A 20,283-nucleotide genomic window follows, 5' to 3' on the forward strand; every position below is an offset into this window, starting at 1 on the left:
CCCCTAGCTACTGATACTAGGTACCTAATGAGGGTCCAAGCTGCTGATATAAAATCTTCTGGAGGATCCAACTGCCCCTGGCTTTAAATGTGATCTCAATGTATATGGCGTCAAAAATTCTCTCGCTAGCCTGTACTTCTCTTTGGAGTTACCAACCGGGATTTCCAATATACTACCAAACGTCCCAAATCAAATTTATCACTTTTCTTCCAACAGAGCAAATATTTCTCTTCTGGGTCTTACCTAAGGCCAGCGCCCCACTCCCAGAGCCCCAATAATCCAGGGTTTTTAGAAACCTTTAAAATCATCAGTTTCCCTGATTATATTCCAGTCCTGTCCCCAGTCATCATGTAGTTTACCTTTAAAATACATAAATATCTTAAACAATGTTTATTTATAAACATCACTTTTTTTTTTTTTTTTAATATGTCTTTGTTGACTTCAGAGAGAGGGAAGGAAGGAGATAGAAACATCAGTGGTGAGTGAGTCATTGATTGAGCCTGAAACCCAGGCATGTGCCCTGACCAGGAATCAAACCCCAATCACCTGGGTCGCAGGCCGATGCTCAACTGCTGAGCCGCGCCGGCCGGGCAGCAAACACAATCTTTTCCCTTCTTTCTCCTTGCTCTCAGAAAAGCCTCCTCTCTCACAGGGTCAAATACAATGCACCCCCCTCTTAGGGTTTTCCATACCCTCCTCTAGGCCCTTTTACTGCATCCTTTATAACACAAATAAATGTTTGTATCCTCTGCTTAAGAAGAGGGACACATCACTGTCCCATTTCAAAAATATCCAGGCTCTACATCAAGGGCAGGGAACTTTTTTTCTGCCAAGGGCCATTTGAATATTTGTAACATCATTCGAGGGCCATACAAAATTATCAACTTAAAAATTAGCTGTGAAAAAAGCTCCTAGATTTATTGAATTTCGAGTCCCACCTGCGGTTGCCTTGGCAGGGCCAGACCAAATGATTTCGAGGGCCGCACGTTCCTCACCCTTGCTGTACGTGCTTTCTGCAGCACAGAACAGAGCCCATTTTCTTTGGCCCCGAACAGCCTCCTGGGTGTGGCCTCACCTGGTTTTTCTTCTCCACTCCGGTCCCTATACACGATGCTTGCTCTCTACACACAGGTCACAGTACCTATGAGTCACACATTTCCCTGTGTGTGGTTCCCTTGGCCTGGAATTCTGCTCCCCCTGATCCCCCTCCCTTTCCTACTCCAATAATGTTCATCTTTTAAGAAATGGCTCTAATGCCATCTGTCACAATATCATACTGAATCCCTCTTTTTCACAATTTCACAGGCACTTTTATTCAGTGTTTATTTAATTCTGCTCTGTATGAGAGTTTTGTTTTGTCTTAAAATATGTCTGAATCTCCTATCAGTCTGAAATCTCTTTTGGAATTAAAAAAAAAAAGCCACTTTAATCAAAATAGCCTCAAAGGCATTTAGATTGATGCCTTGCTCTCCACTGGGACCCAAACATCTTGTTGAAATAAAATGAAGTCTTACTGCTGACCCCTATCCTTCTTCCAAATGACAGGGCTTAACAACAAAACACATTCCAAGGCCCGGCTTACATGATTTCTGTTCAAGGGAGGGCTACACAGTAATGCAGTGAATTACAGTAAGTCAGGTAAGTGAGGCAAAATGAAGATTTTTGTTTGTCCTGCTCCAGCCCACCTTTTTATTTCTTTTTCTTTAACCTCACTCGAGGGTATTTTTTTCCACTGCTTTTCAGAGAGAGTGGAAGGGAGAGAGAGAGAAACACAGCTGTGAGAGAAATGCATCTATTGGCTGCCTCTGGTGGAAACTGAACCCTGGACTCTTCAGCCTGAGGGCAGCGCTCTAACCACTGAGCCAAACCAGCTAGAGCACCAGCCTACCTCTTTAAATCGCCTTTACTTTAACTGGTAACTATACAGACACAGCTCACTTTATTGCTCTTTGCTTAATTGTGCTTCGTAGGTGGTGTGTTTTTTCACAAACTGAAGGCAAGACCCTCTAGCAGCAAAAAGATTATGGCTTGCTTTATTGCAATACTCACTTTAGTACAGTGGTTTGGAACCGACCCCACAACATCTCTGAGGTGTGCCTGTACAATCTTCTCTGTGGTTCTAGCTTTGAGAGCTGAATGCCTTAAATAAGATATCCGAAACTGCCGGTGAAAGGGATCACCTAGCGTGGAGGAGCAATGAAGATCAACACTCCTTTCTTAGCTCCAAGGCAAAACAGTGTCCACAGTTCACTGAACAAGGTCAGCAGGCGCTCAGGGAGGGGCCCTGGCCAGCGGAAACAAGGCAAACAAGACGGGGGGAGACACTGACCTGCAGCCCCAGAGCCCTGTTGCTCAGCAGGGGCAATTCCATCAAGGCTCTCCCTCGAGAAGCAGCAGGCCAGCAGCCTTCAACAGTACGTCTCCTATGCCATCTACGAGGCTGTTCTGAAGACCTCCAGCACCGAGTCCTCCCAGGGTCAGCAAGAGATGCACCTATTGCTAACCAGCCTGAGCTCTGAGCTCCTGCACCTTTTCAAGAAGCTGTCGGAATTCACAAGCCAGGAGGAGGTCTGCTTAGTGGGCAAGGAGCTGTAAGCTAGGGTGTCATTTATTTGTCTTTCACCAAACCTCCACTGTCCCACAGATGTGCATCCATGTACATTTTCAAAATATAAAAGGCAGTAAACTCAACATTCAACATTCATTAAACATACATATCTGCCATGAGCTAACACTAAGTCCAAAACCATGCTCCGTGCCTAGGAGGACTAGTTCTCATTTGTAAAATGGGAGAAATACATACTCCAAGTCTCTAAGGTGATTAAAATGTGAAACCCAGCCCAGCACTGTATGGTGGGGAGGAGGGAACATATAGGAACTGAGAGAAAGGGTCTGATTTGTCTCAAAAGTCTTGAAAATCCTATGGGAATAAATTTGGATTAAGAATTCAGTCCTGGTTCCTAAAACTAACATAATGTTATAAATCGATAATATCTCAATTAAAAAAACACACAACAATTCAGACCTGGGGAGGGGAATATGGTGTGATGTGAGCCAACTTTACAGTAGTGAAAAAAAGCACCAACTACGTAATGCAAGAGAGGTGAAAAGTCACCTTTAAAACAGAGGGAAAACAGCCTGTGAAACATGAAGCAGAGACATAAAAGCCCAGTTTAGAAAAAGAAACGAAAATTGCTAATCCGGCGTGGAAGGCATGCCCCTGCATATCCCTTAATGGCCCTTAAAAACCAGTCAGTCCTTTGGCGCCCAGTAAAACAGGGTGTTCTTAAGACCGAATGGAAGGATAGGAAAATACTAACAACAGGCTGGGGCTTGATGGGCCTCATGAGTTGGGATTTACTGAAACTGCTACAAAAGAGCTGAGCCTCATCACAAGTTAAAAATAATTCTGGATGTAATGGCACCGAAATAACCCTGTCGGCGGTGATTTTACTTGGCTCCTTCTCCAACCTGGATACTTGAAGGTCACTGAGATTACAGGTGATTCTATTTTCTCCCCCTCACTCTGATTCTCTATTTCTCATTAAGTTTTTATGCCGGGGAAAATGCCTCCAAATAAACCTTATTTTAAACTTTATGTAAAAACACACACCAAAAAGCGCTTCCAGTGTTTCGGGTACTGATTATAAAAATGCAGAAAGATACAACTAATAAAACAGTCAATTATCAGATCTGCGTAAACAAGGTAAGACAGCGGCAAATAAAACCCCTCACCTGGGTTTATTAGTTCTCTTGCAGAAAAATGTGTGTGCCCAGGGTTCCCCTGGAAAGCTGATAGTGTAGTCTGTTGGACTCCACAATATCCTTCCCCATGCCTTCCAATAATATCTCATGCCATTAGGGTACTGATTTTTTAAATTAAAGTGAATGGAAACAGATTCCATGTTGATAATTTGGGGGGAAACAGTATATTTCAACAACCAAGATGGATCCAGTTAGCAGCTACTCTGCTAGGTAGTGTACAAGGGAGAAAAAAAATGACGGGATGGGTAGTTTCTTCTTGATGACAAAGTATGAGAAAATTCTTGGTCTTGGTCTGTACTGAATTGCTGAAGCCCCCAGTTACCTGTGGCAGGTGGGCACTCCCATCATGAGCTCTCCCCCACTGGAGTCCTGTCCATCATGTCCTGCGGACACACAGGACGCATCTCAACTTTCCAAATGCTGCTAACTGCTAGTTACTCCTGAAAGTTCTCCAGGCTGGATCATGTACTGAGTCCACCAACGTGCTAGACAGCCCCTTGTCAAACCTGCATTTTCAAGAGAAAGCCAGGAGAAAATCTCTCACCCGTGCCCCCCAGTTTTAGAGTTGGAGTCTCCGAGTTGGAGCCAGACTATGGCAAAACCACATAGTTCTTTCTAGAGTCACCAAAGATAAAATCTAAGGATAGGGCAGGAGAGATGGGGCCATGCTCTCTCCCTCAGCCCTGCTCCTCACTTCATGACTCCAGTGTGTGAACAAGGAAACTGGCCTAGAGAGGTGACATGACTTATCCAAGGCGTTACATAGCAAAACAACAACAGATCTGGAACCAGAGCCCTGACATCCTGATGCTTGAGCCCTGGCTCATTCCACGAAGTGGAAGAGAAGAATCAAACTACTGGAAACCCTGGTGAAGCTGACATTCTGAGGGTATCATTTTAAGTAGTCTTTGGAAAATATTTTATAAGGTCCAAGGGGAAGATATTTTTTAAAAACTGCATCATGCATTAGAACTATGCTTTCTACAATAGATTATGAGCACAGTGAACTTAAATATTATATTTCAGCAGCAGCGGCTGAACCATAATCAAGTTCTCCCTAGAGCAAAGCTTCCTGGTGCCATTTGCAATTTTTCATGATTCTGACAACTCGACATCCTTTACAAAATAAGAAAGGAAGCCATCTGAAAGATATATGGCATTACTTTTAAAATCAACATTCTCTACTGGGGACTTTCTTATACAAAACTAGAAATGAAAACCCAACTAATTTAGTACTCTCTTCTCGTCTTTTAATTTCAAGTTAGGTTAGATGGATTAATCCAGTTTTTGCTGAAAAAGAAGAGGGTTCGAGCTAGAAGACAGCTGTTGTGAAATCTGTGAAGACTTTCTGAGGATAAAGTGGGTTCAAGTAATGGTTGTACTTTTACGCATTTTCAAACAATCTTCATCAATGTGTTCTGAAATTAGAACGCAGACTTCAACTGAAAAGCTCCAGAGCACCTAAGTCACAATTGCATGCCTTTAGGATTCTTTTAAGAAATCGTCCCATGAAGACACAGATCACTGGAATCTTCCAATGGGAAAGAATGCCAACAATATCCACCTTGACCCATATTGGTGAAAAAAAAAACATAGAATCCTACTGACTCTGCAACCAAATCTCCTCTCCTAGCCCTCATTTCTGGCTGGTACACTCACTAACGCACAGATATTTACTGACTGCTTACTATGTGCAAGGTGATACTCTAGTCTTGGCACCTGGCAGTGGGGCCTGGCTTTCTTGGAGCATAATACTAGTGGAAGGAGACAATGAGATGACCTTTAGATGGTGGCAAGGGCCATGAAGAAAATTGGCAGAGGTTATGTGACAGTTACTGGCAGGTCCTGGCTCTTTCAGCTGGGGTGGTCAGCAGGGATCTCTCTGGAGAGAAACCATTAGGACAAGTAGACAGCCATGGGACGATCTGGAAAGTAGCCTTCCTGGAAGTACAGGGGACCAGAGAAAGAGTCCAGTGTGGCAGCCACCCAGAGAGCAAGGGCTGAAGATGAGATTCAAGGGCCAGGGAGGGGCCGGATGGCCATGGCCTCACAGGCCATGTTAAAGACTTTGGATTTAATTTCACTTGCAGTGAGGCCACTGGAGGGTTTTATATAGGGAGTGGCAGTAGTGGGTAGAGAGTGATCAGATTTGGTATTTGCTTTGGAAAGTACAGGCTGACCTCTCTGGGTTGACGCCTGACTGTTGTGAACGAAGAGAAAAGCTGTCAGCCCAAATGCCTGGCATCTGCAAATGCCCCATGCCCCAGCTCATTATTTTGGCATCTAAATCTTGAATCTCTTTTTTTTGGTCACAGGTTGTGCTGCTGTATTTCTCCTCACTTGGGGGGCCCAACAGGATAGGTAAGAAAACTCCAGGAACACACGTGTGGCTGTTACTGAGGCCTGGGTCTCCCAGCAGCACCCAGGAGACGAACGCCACTACCTTCTGTGTCTGGAGGCCAAACCGTGTGCCAAAGAGGCAGCTGCCTTTCCATCCTCCAGATCCTGGGTATAAGGGAGGGCAAATCATAAATAATGCCCCCAGAGGCATGGCACTGAAACTCTAGCATGAAGGAGAAAACATGTTTAAACTGCTGATTTCCTGAACAGCTAAAAGCCCTCCAAGTTAGAGCATCTCACAATCTATTTTAATCTCTATTAATTCCCATCTGTGTACACTTGGAGACCTGCTCTTGACAAGCTCTTTGGGTTGGCTAAGTATGCAATATTACCTCTAATAGCATCTCTCAAACGTAGCTCTTAATTGCACTAATAAGGTGGGCCAGCCACGGTGGTAAGGAATAAAAACTTGACAATTAAAACGGCCTTCCTCAGTCCAAGTGCAGAGTGTGGCTCAACCCACCGATGTTCAATGAACGGGTGTTGAATTGAATTTGCCTTTAAACAGCCCCCATGAATGGACCCACTGATAAGAAAGCAAGGGATGATGACCATTATTAAAAGCACAGTGAAAAGTAAAAGTGAAAGCCACTTCACGGGATTTGGGAGGTTGTCTTTAGATAGGTGGAAATCAAAGATACTGCATCTCAATGCAGGAGGGTCAGAGTCCCACCCAAAATCACTTATTTAGCTGGTGGCTGGGCCAGGACTGCAGGCCAGGACCTGGCTGCTGGCCCCAGTGGTCACCTGCAGGCACTGAGCAGTAAGTAAAAGGCAGAGTAGAGAGGCTTGAGGGCTGGCTGAGCAGTGCAGGTTGGTGGGCTTGAGATGAAAAAGCCTGTGGCCACGTCCCATAACATACTCAGCAAGTAAACATTTCTTCCTCCACAGTTCCGTTAATGAGCCAGGACAGGGGCCTCTTTACCCTCCTGTTACCTTTGTCCTGTGACTCCGAACCCTGCACTCAAGACACAAAACAGAAATATTGTTTTTCTCCTCCTATCACCTATTAGGTTTTCTCGGAAGTAATTTAATACTTTTCCCTTAATAGTTAATATTTGGAGGCATCCTTCTTATATGCCAGGTTGCATATTACACACATTTAACCTTTAGAAAACTCTGTGAAGAACATTCTACAAGGAAGCTAGGAGAGGTTACATGAGGCACCCAGAGTCACATTGCTAATTAAGTGGAACTGAGATTTGAACCTTGGTTCACCAGATTCCAAGACTGGTGCTCTTAACCAGTCTCCTAAACTCCCCAGACAGACAACCATCAAAGTTACAGTGCTGACACCCACCCAGACAGGGGCACAGGGACAGCAAAGTCATCCTTGTCCTACCTCCAACTTCCTTAATTATACTCTCCCCCACCTTCACCCTGTGAATGAGGTCATTTCACAATGTATATCCATATCAAAACATCACATTGTACACCTTAAATATACACACTTTTTGTCTAAAAAATAAATACAAATTTAAAAACTTATTTCTTTATGTAGATATATTGATTTTAAAAAGTTACAGGACAAAACCAAAATCTTGACTCAAAAATGCAGACATATTCCCAAACCCATCTATTTCTTTGCAGAAGTTTGCTCCATGTAAGGGTAAAATGAACTTATTTGGGCTGGTTTAGAATCTGTATGACAGTTCCAACTTCCCACGGTTACTTTGAATGACTGAGTGAGATTTCAAAGGATAGAACTTGAGAGCAGAAATTCCAGGCATCACAGTTTAAAAAAAAATCAATTGAAACAAGTCCTTCTCACTTCTGAACCCTTAATACATATTTTAGTTGGCCCTCTGAGGACTATTTCTTCTCTTGAATTTACCCTCCTGAATTTTGAAAAGGGTGCATATTACGGTACAATGGCTGGTAAAGCAATCTAGCCAACAGACTTAGGAATAAAATAAAAATTGTAGAAAGTTATAAAAATTCGTTTACTACTGTAAATATTTCCCCAAACAATTCACAATTCTTACCGCCATTAATTAGTTCAGTCCAGCCTTTCTGAAGAACGTGGAATTTGGCAAAGCCCGACTCTATTTACTAGGGCCTTAGCTCTCCCTTGTGTATAAAAACGGAAATGCAGCTTGCTAGCAATGTTGCCCCAGTAAATCTGAGGGCCCAGTTTTAAAAGCTAAAAATGCCATTTGATAAAAGACAAAAAACAAAAAATAATTAAATCTTATATGATCTTATATGAAAAGCAAGGGAAGATTATTTAAAATGACAAAACAAAAGAAACATCAAACTATTCGGTATTAGGCACATTGTGCTTTAAAGAATTCAAAACAATCTTGCCAGTATAAAATAAAATATTTTGGGAAAGATATTTTATGGAATGTTTTATTGTATTTTTTATTATATATGTTTATATTTATTATATTATATTTTATTCCACCTCACAGAATCACTGATGCTCTCAGGAGTGATCCCAGCTAGGAGATTCCAGCCCTGGTCTGATAGCAGGTAGGGTGAGATTTAATCCAGCCCAGACAGAGGGGACATTGTCCTGTTTCGAAGATTTCTAGAGAGAGAAATATTCTCTTTATATAGTAAGGAAATATTTTGTTACTTCTCGTTGTATATTTCAACAGAATTCCAAATATTTTGTTTAAAATCCCAGTGTTTTTAAACCTTCTTCATACTATTTCCAGTTCTTTGTGACTAACTCTCATGCACTTCTTCTCAGCCTTTTTCCCATGTGGAGTTTGGCATGGGCTGGCCGTGACACAATGCCAAGGAGGGGATCTTCTCCTACAGTTGCACCCTGGCGTTATGCAGCATTTTAAGGCACACACTAAATTCCACTGAGAAGTGTTCCTTACTATCCCCCTATTATTATGTGGTTTAAGAGTCTCTTACTTCGTTTTCTCCACTTTGAGCTTTGGGAAAAGGGATCCTCAAAAATCGTTGTAGCGGTCAGTAGACAGGACTACGGGGAACCTACCATTCCGGCACCTAACTCGTGGGACACTCAAGTGCTTATTCTGGTGCCAGGTGGAGGAAAAAGAGAATGTTCTGCGCTCCCTTTCCTGGAGGTCTCTCTTGAAACCCTCTGGCTTCTAAAACTAGCCCTAGCTATAGCCAGATTTAAAGATCTGAGGAAGGGAGTCTTACCACCATCATTTACAAAACATGGCTTGGGGCCCAACTGTACAGGACATTGCAAAAACTCAGAGGTACCTTCCTTTATCATCAGGAGCTTATACTGAAAGAAGCATCCTCACGCTCACGCATAAGGACCACACAGACACCAGCAACAGGGGCTTTCCACATGACAGCTTCCAGACATCAGATCAACTGTGAAACAAAAGCATACTCTTGCAGGAAGTTCGCTCCCTCCATCAGGTTGGCAATTAAATATTATACAGAGCACATAATTCAGATAGCATTCCAATTATCTTCAAGTGCTGGAGGGCACAAATCACTCACTCAGCAATTAAAGAAACTCTGGGATGTCACTAAATGTTTTAAGGAAGGGAAGGATTCTGAAGTTGGCAGAAGGACCAAAGGAACAGGAAGCACAGAAAAGCCAGGCATTCCAGGATATGCCCTCAGCCCACTTTTTGGCTTCTCAGGTACCCCAATTTTACAGGGCCCCTGTTTCAATAATGATTACAATACTAGGAACATCACATGGTTAAACTGAAAAAAAACCCTGGCCCACGGGGCTCATCAGACGTCTGCCAATTTAGGTCCATGAAACTTGCTCTCACACATAAAGAAACAGAGATATTTTTCCAAGAAATTATTAACACGAGCAAATTATTGTGTGTGCACAAATACAACGTCATATATGATTTAGGACTGTTATCACCCGGGTAGACCACGGCAAAGCTATAAAATGGTACCTCATATAATATTTTCTCTTCCACACTTTCTAAAGAGCCCATTCCTTGCTCAGGGGAGCAACATGCTGCCTTGGGGGGGAGGAGGTGGGATAAAGTTGGTATGCAAAGACAGAAAAACAAATGACACCACTGACTTCCAAAACTGGATGTGTGAGCCCAGCATCGGCAGCAGTCTGCACCAGGCCTTGTTGACTGAGAGGAGTTCCCTCAACCCCAAAGGCTCTTCCCAATCAAGAGCTGAGCCTGGTGGACAGGGACCCTCAGAACTGCAGGAGAAGCCATGGTGCAGAGCACTCGGGCTAGGCCACCCATGTGTGGGAAGATGCTGTAAAACAGGGAGGCAGGGTAGAGAGCCTCCCTGCAGAGAGAGGGAGTCAAGAGAGGCAGGAGGTCAGGACTGAGGATATTGCTACCTGTTGTATAAAACAATTTGGCTGTTGTCCTGGGTTCCTGGCAAGGGAGTTTCTAAAACCCTAGGAATTTCCTGAGTGATAGCTGTCTCTGTTATGCTAATGAGGCATCTTAAGGTGCATCCCAGTTCCAGCTTCCACCTTTCTCCAGATGCCATCTTGGGAAGGAGGATGGGACAGGAGCCCCTGAGGGGAAGCGAGAAACAGCCCATAGCCTACAGGAAGGCTGAACTGACTACGGGAAAAAGGTGAAGTTAACTTGAGACTGGCTAACACCGAAGAAATTTAGGTTTCCTCAATGGAAAGAGGAATTTTAAAACAAACTAAAAGCCTTTTTCTTTTCTCTTTAACTGAGCTGTGTTGAAAATTGTGATCCTTCTCATTTAAAACAACATGACAAATACAGAAAAAATTGTTAAAATCTTCCAACTAAACAGATTGTCTAAAGGACACTGTGGGAATTTTTAGCATACTATGGTTATAAAATAAAACCTGTTTGTGATGAAACCATAATAAAATTTTTAAAGAGAGTGGCCATATCATATCACTTAACTTTAACCTAAGTGTTCTGAGGCAGAGACTGCTACCTAGTCACCAAAATCTCACTTTGCTGGGCTTACAGCCAGGCCACAGTTCCCAGTCTTCCTTACAGCTAGCGTGGCTGCAGGACTGAGTGCTAGCCAATGGAAGGTGAGCAGAAGTGACATGGAACCTTCAGACCTAGGCCATTAGAACCCCACACCCACCACTCCATGCTGTCTTCTCCACCTCCAGCTCACTAGGATGTCTAAGCTGGCAGAGGCTCCCTCAGCCTGGATCCTTAAATGGCCCACATGGAGGGATGCTGTCCCCACCAACCAAGAATGCCCACCGTGGACTTCTATGTGAGACATAAATTCTACTTATTTTTTTGAGTAGGCCTATGAGTAGGGCATGAACAGATGTTCATCTGTTGCAGCAGTGAACATCACTGTAGGCTACACTCTTATACATCAATCATCAACTGGTGCGATTTCAACTGGGCAATCAATGAGCACTTAGTTTGCCCACGGAAGACCTAAGTTCTGGTAAGATGTAGCTTATCCACTAGTCAGGAAACCAGGCATATCAGCAACTACCAAGAAAACCAGGAAACTGGATTTGAGCTGTGACAGAAGGACAAGCAAAGAAATATAAGAACAGAGTGGAAAGTAGTGCAATCAGCATTTAGCTGTAGAGGTCATCAGAGAAGTGGTGGCAACTGAGTTGGGCCTTGAAGGACAAGTAAAATTCAAAAGAAAGAGGAGGGTAGAAAGTTCATTCCAGACCAAACATGAGTACTCAAACATTCATGCAATGGGATGTGATGCTAAAAGGAGAAAAAATATTGTCTGTTCACATGAGGGAACAGAATCCAGGCCAGTGAGGAGCAGCTACAGGGAAAGGATTCCGTTCAGAGAGAGGAAGATCTGGGGGGGCTATGCAGACAAGAAGGTGAGTGTTTACTTTAGGGCCAGCCAGCCTCTTGGCATGGGCTCCGCAGACAATGTGATTTAAGCACAGAAGGGGTAGCTGCTCCATTCAGTTGCCTTCCAACTCTGGGATTCTATGTATCTTCGATGCCTCTGCCAAGCAGGCTTTGTCCAACATTGCCAGGAAAAAGAAGAATTATTGTAGCCCTGTTACAGCATCTCTTACACGATGGTTCTTGCCAAATTCCCTTTCAAGGCTGTGTTGGCTGGGTTCACCCAACGTGTTCAATCTTAAGCCGGTCAAGAACATCTCTTCACATGCAGGCCCATGAGAACCCCTTGAATATAATTTTATGATTAGAAAGCTTAAAACATACTGATATTAAACAGGATTGCTACTGGTAAACAATAAAACAAATGACAGTTGTATCTATTTTGAACACTTAGGCCACAGGACATTCTGCATTGGTTCCTGGCTAACAGCAAGTTACCAGCTCATACCAAAAATGGACATCCACTTCTCAAAAGCTGGGGTTCCAAAAGAAATTATTACAATAGAGCTGGACTACGAAAAGTTTTGTCCTCCTTGGGTGACTTATCTCTCAATGCACCTTAGGTTGAAAATTATGAACATCACTTTCACAGTGTAGTTTTGTAAAACAAACCTAGTTTCTATCCATTTTTTAGATGTGTAGGTTACCGATCAAAGGAAGTCTACTAGATACACCAGAAAGACAAATGTTATACTAACATTATTGATAAATTAGTAACTTTCCACTTTCCTCTTATTAGGTTATAATTTCATTTTGCAAACATCCATAGTCTCTACTATGGGCTAAGCACTGTGCTAATCATTAGTGATAAAAAGTGAATAAAAAAGGAAAAAAAAAGAGGTATTCTAAACCTGTAAACTTTCTGAGATTCATAATGTTATTTTTCTTAAGAGCATTTCCTAATGATGATTTAAAAAAATAAAAAGTTCAGCTACATTCTTACCCAATAAACAAGGTTATTTTGCTTACAGTATCTGGAGATTATGCATATATAAAGATTGACTTTAAAATGTTGGCCCAGACTAATGTCTCATCTCCTGTAAGTGCTCCAGGTACTTAATTCATTACTTAAATAAAAGAGAAAGGGAACAGATTTTTCTGAGCTCAGAAATGATTATTAAACAAACACAAATCTCTTTACATTACGGAACCAATCTTAGTTACACAGCTACAGCCTCAAGATAGTGAAACAAAAGAAATCCATAAAACCGTATTCTGAGGCCACTGGAATATTTGGATATGACGGTAAACCAATCACACAAAAGTTACATTTCATAGCCATTGTTCAAACATAAACATGAGCAATGCTTTCTTAGTCTTTCTTTTCAGAGTACCACAGACTTCAATCTTTTCGAAATTTAGAACACGCCTCTTTCATCATACAACGTCCCGAGTAAATCACATCTTAAGTGGTGCCAAGACCTGCCTACTATTGCCATTCAATCTCAAAATACCTTCGCCTTTCTACTCACCTACCTACTTGCAACCTGGGTCCTAAAATCCATGTTCTACAAACCTTGGAAATTGTATTCCCTTTTGATAAAATGAACAACTCACAACAACAGCCTCTATTTTGTTTGGTTTTCACCCAACTGCGTTACTATTTCCAGCATGCATTTACTGGCCCTGCCTGAAATGCATGTCCCAGATTGCTCTGTCTGTCTAGGTACTCAGTCTGCTCCCATGAAGCAGAAGGAGGGCAAACCCTTCAAATGGAAGATTCACACTGGCCTTGGAGTTCACACATATGGCTCCTACGAGCTTTTTGATATTTTTGTGCTCCCCAAGGAACCTCCTGAGATTTCATTCCTCATTCAAGGTAAGAAATCAACCTTTTCCAAAGCAGTACACACACAACCCCCACAAACCCAAACTAAAGAAAAACATTTCTAAGCATCAACGGCCCGAGTCTCAGACCCCAGTCCGGGTTTGCGATGGACAGGCAGATCAGATCAAACTGAAAGCAAACACACGAATGCAACAACACTCGCTGATTCTGTTATTTCTAGCCAGCTGTGCGACCCTGCAATCGTCACTGAACCTCTCTGGGCCTCAACTGCTTTGTCTGTAAAACCAAGAGAGCACCAAGGAACCTTCCCGCTCTAGTGAAATAACAATGCAGTTAGAAGATGCCTGTCCCTGAACCGTCCCTGAACCATCCCTGCAGGCCTTGGAAAAGTAAAACTCCAATTAAAGACCAAGAAATGAGGAGGCCCAATTAAAAAGATCCCTAAGGCCCCCTTCCACATTTTGATTCTAACTCCGAGAGAGTGAGGCATGACCGGCCAGGCAATTGGTCGTAAAACATTAGTGGGTCTCTCAGCGCTAATAATCCTGAGCTTCCAATGGCCAACTCTGCTCCAGCAAAAAAAATAAAAAATAAATAATAATAATAATAATAATAAATCTTCATATTTCAAGGTACTGCCTTGAAATGTGGAACGATTCCACGACAACAGCAGAATGACTATGCCCATGTTCAACAGCCATGTAGCCTTCCCTGGCCACCTGCGCCCCCGGAGGGCTGGGGCTTTCGGCCCCGCTTTCCCGAGCCCGCCGCAGCGCCCCCTGCCGAGGACAGGTGGGAAGGCCGCACCTACCCGCAGCCACTGCTTCTCCGTGAGGGCGTCGCTGTAGTCCACGTCCCGGCGCTGGCGAGACCCCCGGCCAAATATCTTCTCCTCCTCTTCCTCACACGTAAGCCTTTCCACCTCGGCGTCATCTTTGATAATCCAGGAGGGCAGCTCGTCTTCCTCCATCAGGCGAGGCTTGCGCTTCGGGTTGCGGGCGTCCTCCCGCCGCCGGTCCATGTCCATGCGCTGGGGAGAGGAACAGAGGCGTCACCCGTGGGAAGGGGGTTCTGCACGGGACCCCTTGAGGGCGCGTCCGGCTTGCACAAGGCGCCCCCCCCGCCCGCGGGTCTCTTTCAGCGTGCCCCATGGGGACTCCCTCTCCTGGGAGTCCTGGGAGTGACTGGGCAAGGGCACCTGCCCGAGGTGGTATCCCTACCCACTGCTGAAATGGATGTCCGTGTTTAAATAATAATCTTTAAAAGTTCCTTTTCTTGGTATATGTGTGTAAAGCTTCCCCTTCAGTAACAGTGAGAAGGTTCAAATGGGGCACGTATTTCAAAAATACGAGCCCTGGAGATATAATTCATTGCTGTCCTGGCATAAAAGTATTCTTCAAATATATATTTAAAAAAATAATAAATTCCTTTTTTGACTCTATAGGGCCCATGCTTTTGAGTAAACAACCAGGAAATAAAATCAGCGACTCAAGTGTCTCTAACAGAGTAGCCACCACCCTCGGACTCTGACATGGGGGCGTAAATGGTTTGATGGGTCAGTGGGCCGTGAATGTATTGAATTTTCAGTAAGCCGCAGGTTCTGTGAGAGGGTTGTCCCTTGATTCTTTAGCTTTCAAAAAGTTTAGCTCTTATGAACATATAGAGAGACAGACCTCAGAGATAATCCCATGTCAACTGCTCAAGTTATTAGAGAAATGGAACTCCCTTTTGTATTTTTTCATAGCCTTCAAAATGTGCACTTGTAAATAAAATATATGGCTTTAACTTATAACGAAACAATTTGATAGCTGGAAAAAAGCAAACAAAACCTTCACTGAGTTGCAATGTACATTAGTTATATATATCACTAACTAATGTAACATTTCTACAACTGCAGAGACCCTTAACTATTACATGATTTACCTTTTCCCTCTTTCTGCCTTCTCTTTAATACAATTTTTCCATAAGAGCTATAACTGGTAACAGAATGTAAATGAAACTTCTATTCAAATCCAAATTAGAACTCTAGAATCTATTTAAAAATTAAAGTTCAAAGTCCCTTAAACTATGCTTAAACATTTTTGGAAACCATTATATTCCCAAGATGGGCAGGCGTGGAGCACGGTGGAGTCCCATTGGTAGATAAAAGTGGTCATCCTGTTCCGTTATGTGCTGTAGTTAGCTGGAGGGGCTGTTCCTAAACCTGCCTTCTAATGCTCTAGTATCAGAAATGGGATCCACCAAACCTTTGTTATTAGCACACAGAGGGTGCCATGTGAACAGTGCAATCAAAAGAGGGGCCTCTTCAGGTAATCTCTTAATAGTTACGAGATAGCTAATAAAACACTGTTTTGTTGTTAATATGCTACAATGAGATGACAACGTACTGCCGCTTCCATTTGTGGTTAGGCCACTCTGCTACCTATATGAGGACCTGTAAGGTGACATGCCATGCATTTGTCCACAATTGAGAAAATAAATTTTTGCTGATATAAAAGAAAATAGATTACACTTGCTTTTTTTTCCTTTTAGAAAGAGTTGATGCAATTTTTAATCAGCTTAAAGATCTGATGACTGCATCTGATTTCTACTTGCAGAATACCAGTAAAAAATCTGAAGATGATATTCAAGGGAATCTAATTTATTATTCAGATATTACATGAATGTTTGTCTTAAAACCTAGTAATAAACTTTATGCTAACAAGTACAAATACTTTTAAACGCACTTCTTGCCTTTGTGGGGAACACAGCAGCTAAAAGTTTAGTGTTTATATATTAACAAAATGTTCCAGTTATGTCCCTTGACCTGTCAAAGATCTTTTTAGGTAAAATTCACAGGTAATCAGTATGAGAGAAAACTTTTTCTGAAGTCACACTTTTAGAAGAACAAGAAAAATGTTCAAGAGAAAGGTTTTATTTTAAAGAGACTATCTGCTTAATGTGTGTTACTTAACTACAGTGTCTATAGTCAAAACAAGTTTATATTCACTTTACAGAGAACTAACTCTTTTATAATAGCGGATAAAAGAGTTTAAATATTGAAATCCAAATCTAGCTCACATTCCATTCTTGTTTTAATCCGAGTAGCTGGCAAGGTTTCAAATTTGATTTCCTGCCCCCTGGTGGAGGTGCTAATGAATAGTGAATTGGCTAAAGGCAGCCAGCTGATGACAAGGCTTTGAAAAACACTCAATGGAATATACAGATGTTGATTTATAAAGCTGTACACCTAAAACTTATATAATGTTATTAATCAATGTAATTCCAATAAATTTAATGGGAAAAACAAACAAATAAAAAACCAAACTAAATAAAAAATATGTATAATCCAAATACGAGAAATCAACCTTTACAAAAGAAGCAGAGCATTCACAAAATCAAAATATCTACAGAAAAGTATTTATCACCTTCACCAGTTCCAAGCCTGTTCTTTGCGTGATAAAATATTCCCAAATTAAAAGAAAGCTGTGACTTGGCCAGACATTCCATCCCCCCCCCCACCCCCCCGGAGATTTCAATTTCTACAAATACCCAGCCCAAAAGTATGAAAAGAGAAGTACTCTTTTCCCCTTATTCCCGGTCTGCTGAAGGAAATCCCCATTTCTGGGCCTACTCTAATTTGTATAATTGCAGCAGGCAGCTTACCCTTTCCAGGGTCTCAGGAGCATGTGAGGCTAGAGCAGCGCTGAATTAACAGCCCATCCGTGATCAGCCGGGGAAGGGGGAGGGCCTCCCGCCTCTGTGTTCCCGGTAATCTACATTTCAATAAATTCCTCAAGGGGAGAAAAGACGTCTATTTCCTATGTGTATCTCTACTCTCCCTAAACTGATACTATCTATAAGGGCGGTGACCAACAACAGGAGTTAAGAAATTTAGGTTTTTTTGAGCACCCCATGTTGACCACACTGTGAAAGTCTTTCTTTTTGTGTCATTTCTCTCCAAAATGGCCTAACCTGGGTCCCGGGGTGGTTCATTTAGAAGGCGGAAAAATGTGCACATACTAGGTTAGAAGTTATTCCCATAGGCACCTAAAAGTTTCCTGAGAAAGAATTAAATGTCTTTCATCTTGAACCATTATGTGTGGACATAATCATTGTTCCTAGACAAAAATCACCTGATCACAAAAATAACCTCAGCCTCCCCACAGCTGGAGTTCCCTTCTCAGACCGTCTAGGCCAACAAGGCAGAAATTGAAAACCCGTGGGTCATGTTTGGCCCACGGTCATGTTTTGTTTGGCCTGCAAGCGTTATATAATAATAACAAACTGAATTTAGTTAGAAACATTTTGAAATCCAGAGACTTAATATAAAAGCCCAGATTTCCAGCTTCTCTGGAAAATTTGGGATTTCTATCTTCATGGAGTTTGCAGCTCCATGCCCTTAGATAAAGCAGCTCCAGTTCACCACCATCCACCCACCCATCTGCTTGCTTTGCTCATGCAAATTACTTGTCTGAGACCTGAGGGCATTCAAGTTTAGGACTTGGATTTGGGGGTTCTGAAGCATTCAAATGCCAGAGTTCCAGTTTAAATTGATTCACTCACTCCACAATCAGGCTAAATGTTATAAAGATGGAAGGTGCTGGAGGGAGCCTCGCCCGACTTTATACATCCCGATCCATACTGATGTCTTCACAAGGCCTGAAATTTTGCAAATGCCACCACTCATTCAATAAATATTTATCAAGCAACTACCACGTGCTGTTTTGAGCATTGCAGATACATAGGTAAATAAAATCGCTATAGCAAAAGCCTTAGAACGCAGCAGTAAAAGATTACTTCTGAGAGCCTCTCTCATTGGCCAAGGGGCTTGCTCCCACACATATTGACCTGGCAGGCCACACACGTCATCAAATTCAGGTGTCAGCAAAATTAGACGACTGCGTACCCTGAACCGTCAAGGTTGAAACCATGACTGTTAAATCCTCAAATGTCAAGGTTCTTTACATCTACTTTATACCAGTAGAACCCAACCAATTTTGATATTTAAGTGAAGGCTACATCTTGATGTGCACCTGGGAGGTTCCAGTTTGGGTAAGCAGGCTCTCTTCAACACTAAGAGGCACAACCTTGTTGTTTTAAGTTGCTGCCTGCCAACCCCTGTCTGCCCACCCCCACAGGCAGCATGTTTGTTTTGATCCAGTAAGGAGACAGCTAGGGAAGAGCTGTAAACCCTGCCCTAGGAAGAGGGCAGGCTCCTGAATGATGCTGCACCCCCCCAAATAGAAATGACCTGAGGGGAGAGGGGGTTTGTGGTCAGCTGTAGTCCACATGGCCTGTTCCAGGCAACTGTTTCCATATAGAGATGTGGGCCTGGTACTGCCCACTCTCGTTTTTTAAAAGCAGCCAGAAATCAGGATTCTTTTTATGTTGGCAACAAGTTCGAAATTTTAAAAAACACTGCGTGGGCCAAACAAAATATGTCTGCAGGCTAAATCCAGCCAGTGTGCAGCCTGTGAACTGAAAGAGAGGCACGAGCTTCAGAAACGCAACTCTGCCAGGGCACGCAGGCCCCAGACATCTCTCGTTCATGGAAAAGGGGGCAGAGGAATAAGGCATCTGTTTCCATGATTTTCTATAATATTACCATAAAAAGATCAAATTCTTCTTCTCGTCGAGCAATCATTTGGTTCAGAGTCTCGTCGTCTGGTACTTCATCTTCTTCCTGGGGTTGAGAAACAGAATGATTTCACAGGCTTTAGGAGAGAGGCTGGATGATTGGAGTGAGGTACAAAGGGGCGGGAAGAATCTGTCCTTCAGGCCACAGGGGTCCTGCTTCTCAAGCCAGAAAGAAAATAGAAGGGTCACTGGGTTTAGTACTTGTCATTAGTATTTTCCAAGTTATTCAAACTATCTTCCCAGAGGAAAATCTGTTTAGGGAGAACTATAAGAAATACTGGTTCTCTTGGGCGTGTATTTTGATTCCCTTATCGTAAAACAAATTACTTAATGTCTCCCTGACTCAATGACCTCAGCTGTAAAATGGGTGTGATATTTATATCACAGAGAAGATGTAAGATTTAAATACGGAAAGCCACATAAAAAAGTGCATTAATTCTTTTCACTCTATTAACTTTATCCCAAATATAAATGCTCATTTTCAAAGCCTTATAAAAAACATGAGTATGTGAAACTTTTGTGACTGGGCACAGAGCAAGACCATAAAAATCATACATATGGCAAATATACAGCCTTTAAGATATGTGGGGTGTTTTTTTAATTGATTTTAGAGAAAGAGGAAAGGAGAGAGAGAGAGAGAAACAATTTGTTGTTCCACCTATCTATGCATTCATTGGTTGATTCCTGCATGTGCCCCTACTGGAGATGGAACCCACAACCTTGGTGTATTAGGACGATGCTCTAACCTCCTGAGCTACCCAGCCAGGGCCAAGATGTTTTTAATCAATGTATTTCAGTGGGCAGTATTATGCTAACAATGAAGTTTATGGATATGACAGCTCAGCAACAAAATCCCTACAAAACTATGCTTAATTAAAACAACTGAAATGAAGTAGAAAAAGCAATTAGTTAAAGGCTAACATTTTCATTTTACAT

At 42.5% G+C, this 20,283-nt stretch overlaps 1 protein-coding gene across 1 annotated transcript in view; it reads right to left on the reverse strand.

The window, feature by feature from the left end:
• SMARCA2 (SWI/SNF related BAF chromatin remodeling complex subunit ATPase 2) overlaps positions 1–20,283 on the reverse strand; it is a 157,034-nt gene that overhangs the window by 40,568 nt on the left and 96,183 nt on the right. Inside the window, exons 26-27 of the mRNA XM_087822686.1 lie at positions 19,316–19,393; positions 14,540–14,758 (exon numbers count right to left, since the gene is read on the reverse strand). Coding sequence (XP_087678812.1) covers positions 14,540–14,758; positions 19,316–19,393 — 297 coding nt within the window. The remainder of the gene's footprint in view (positions 1–14,539; positions 14,759–19,315; positions 19,394–20,283) is intronic.

This window comes from Miniopterus natalensis, chromosome 12, assembly GCF_054644295.1.
Source record: "Miniopterus natalensis isolate mMinNat1 chromosome 12, mMinNat1.hap1, whole genome shotgun sequence".
Lineage (NCBI taxonomy): Eukaryota > Metazoa > Chordata > Mammalia > Chiroptera > Miniopteridae > Miniopterus > Miniopterus natalensis.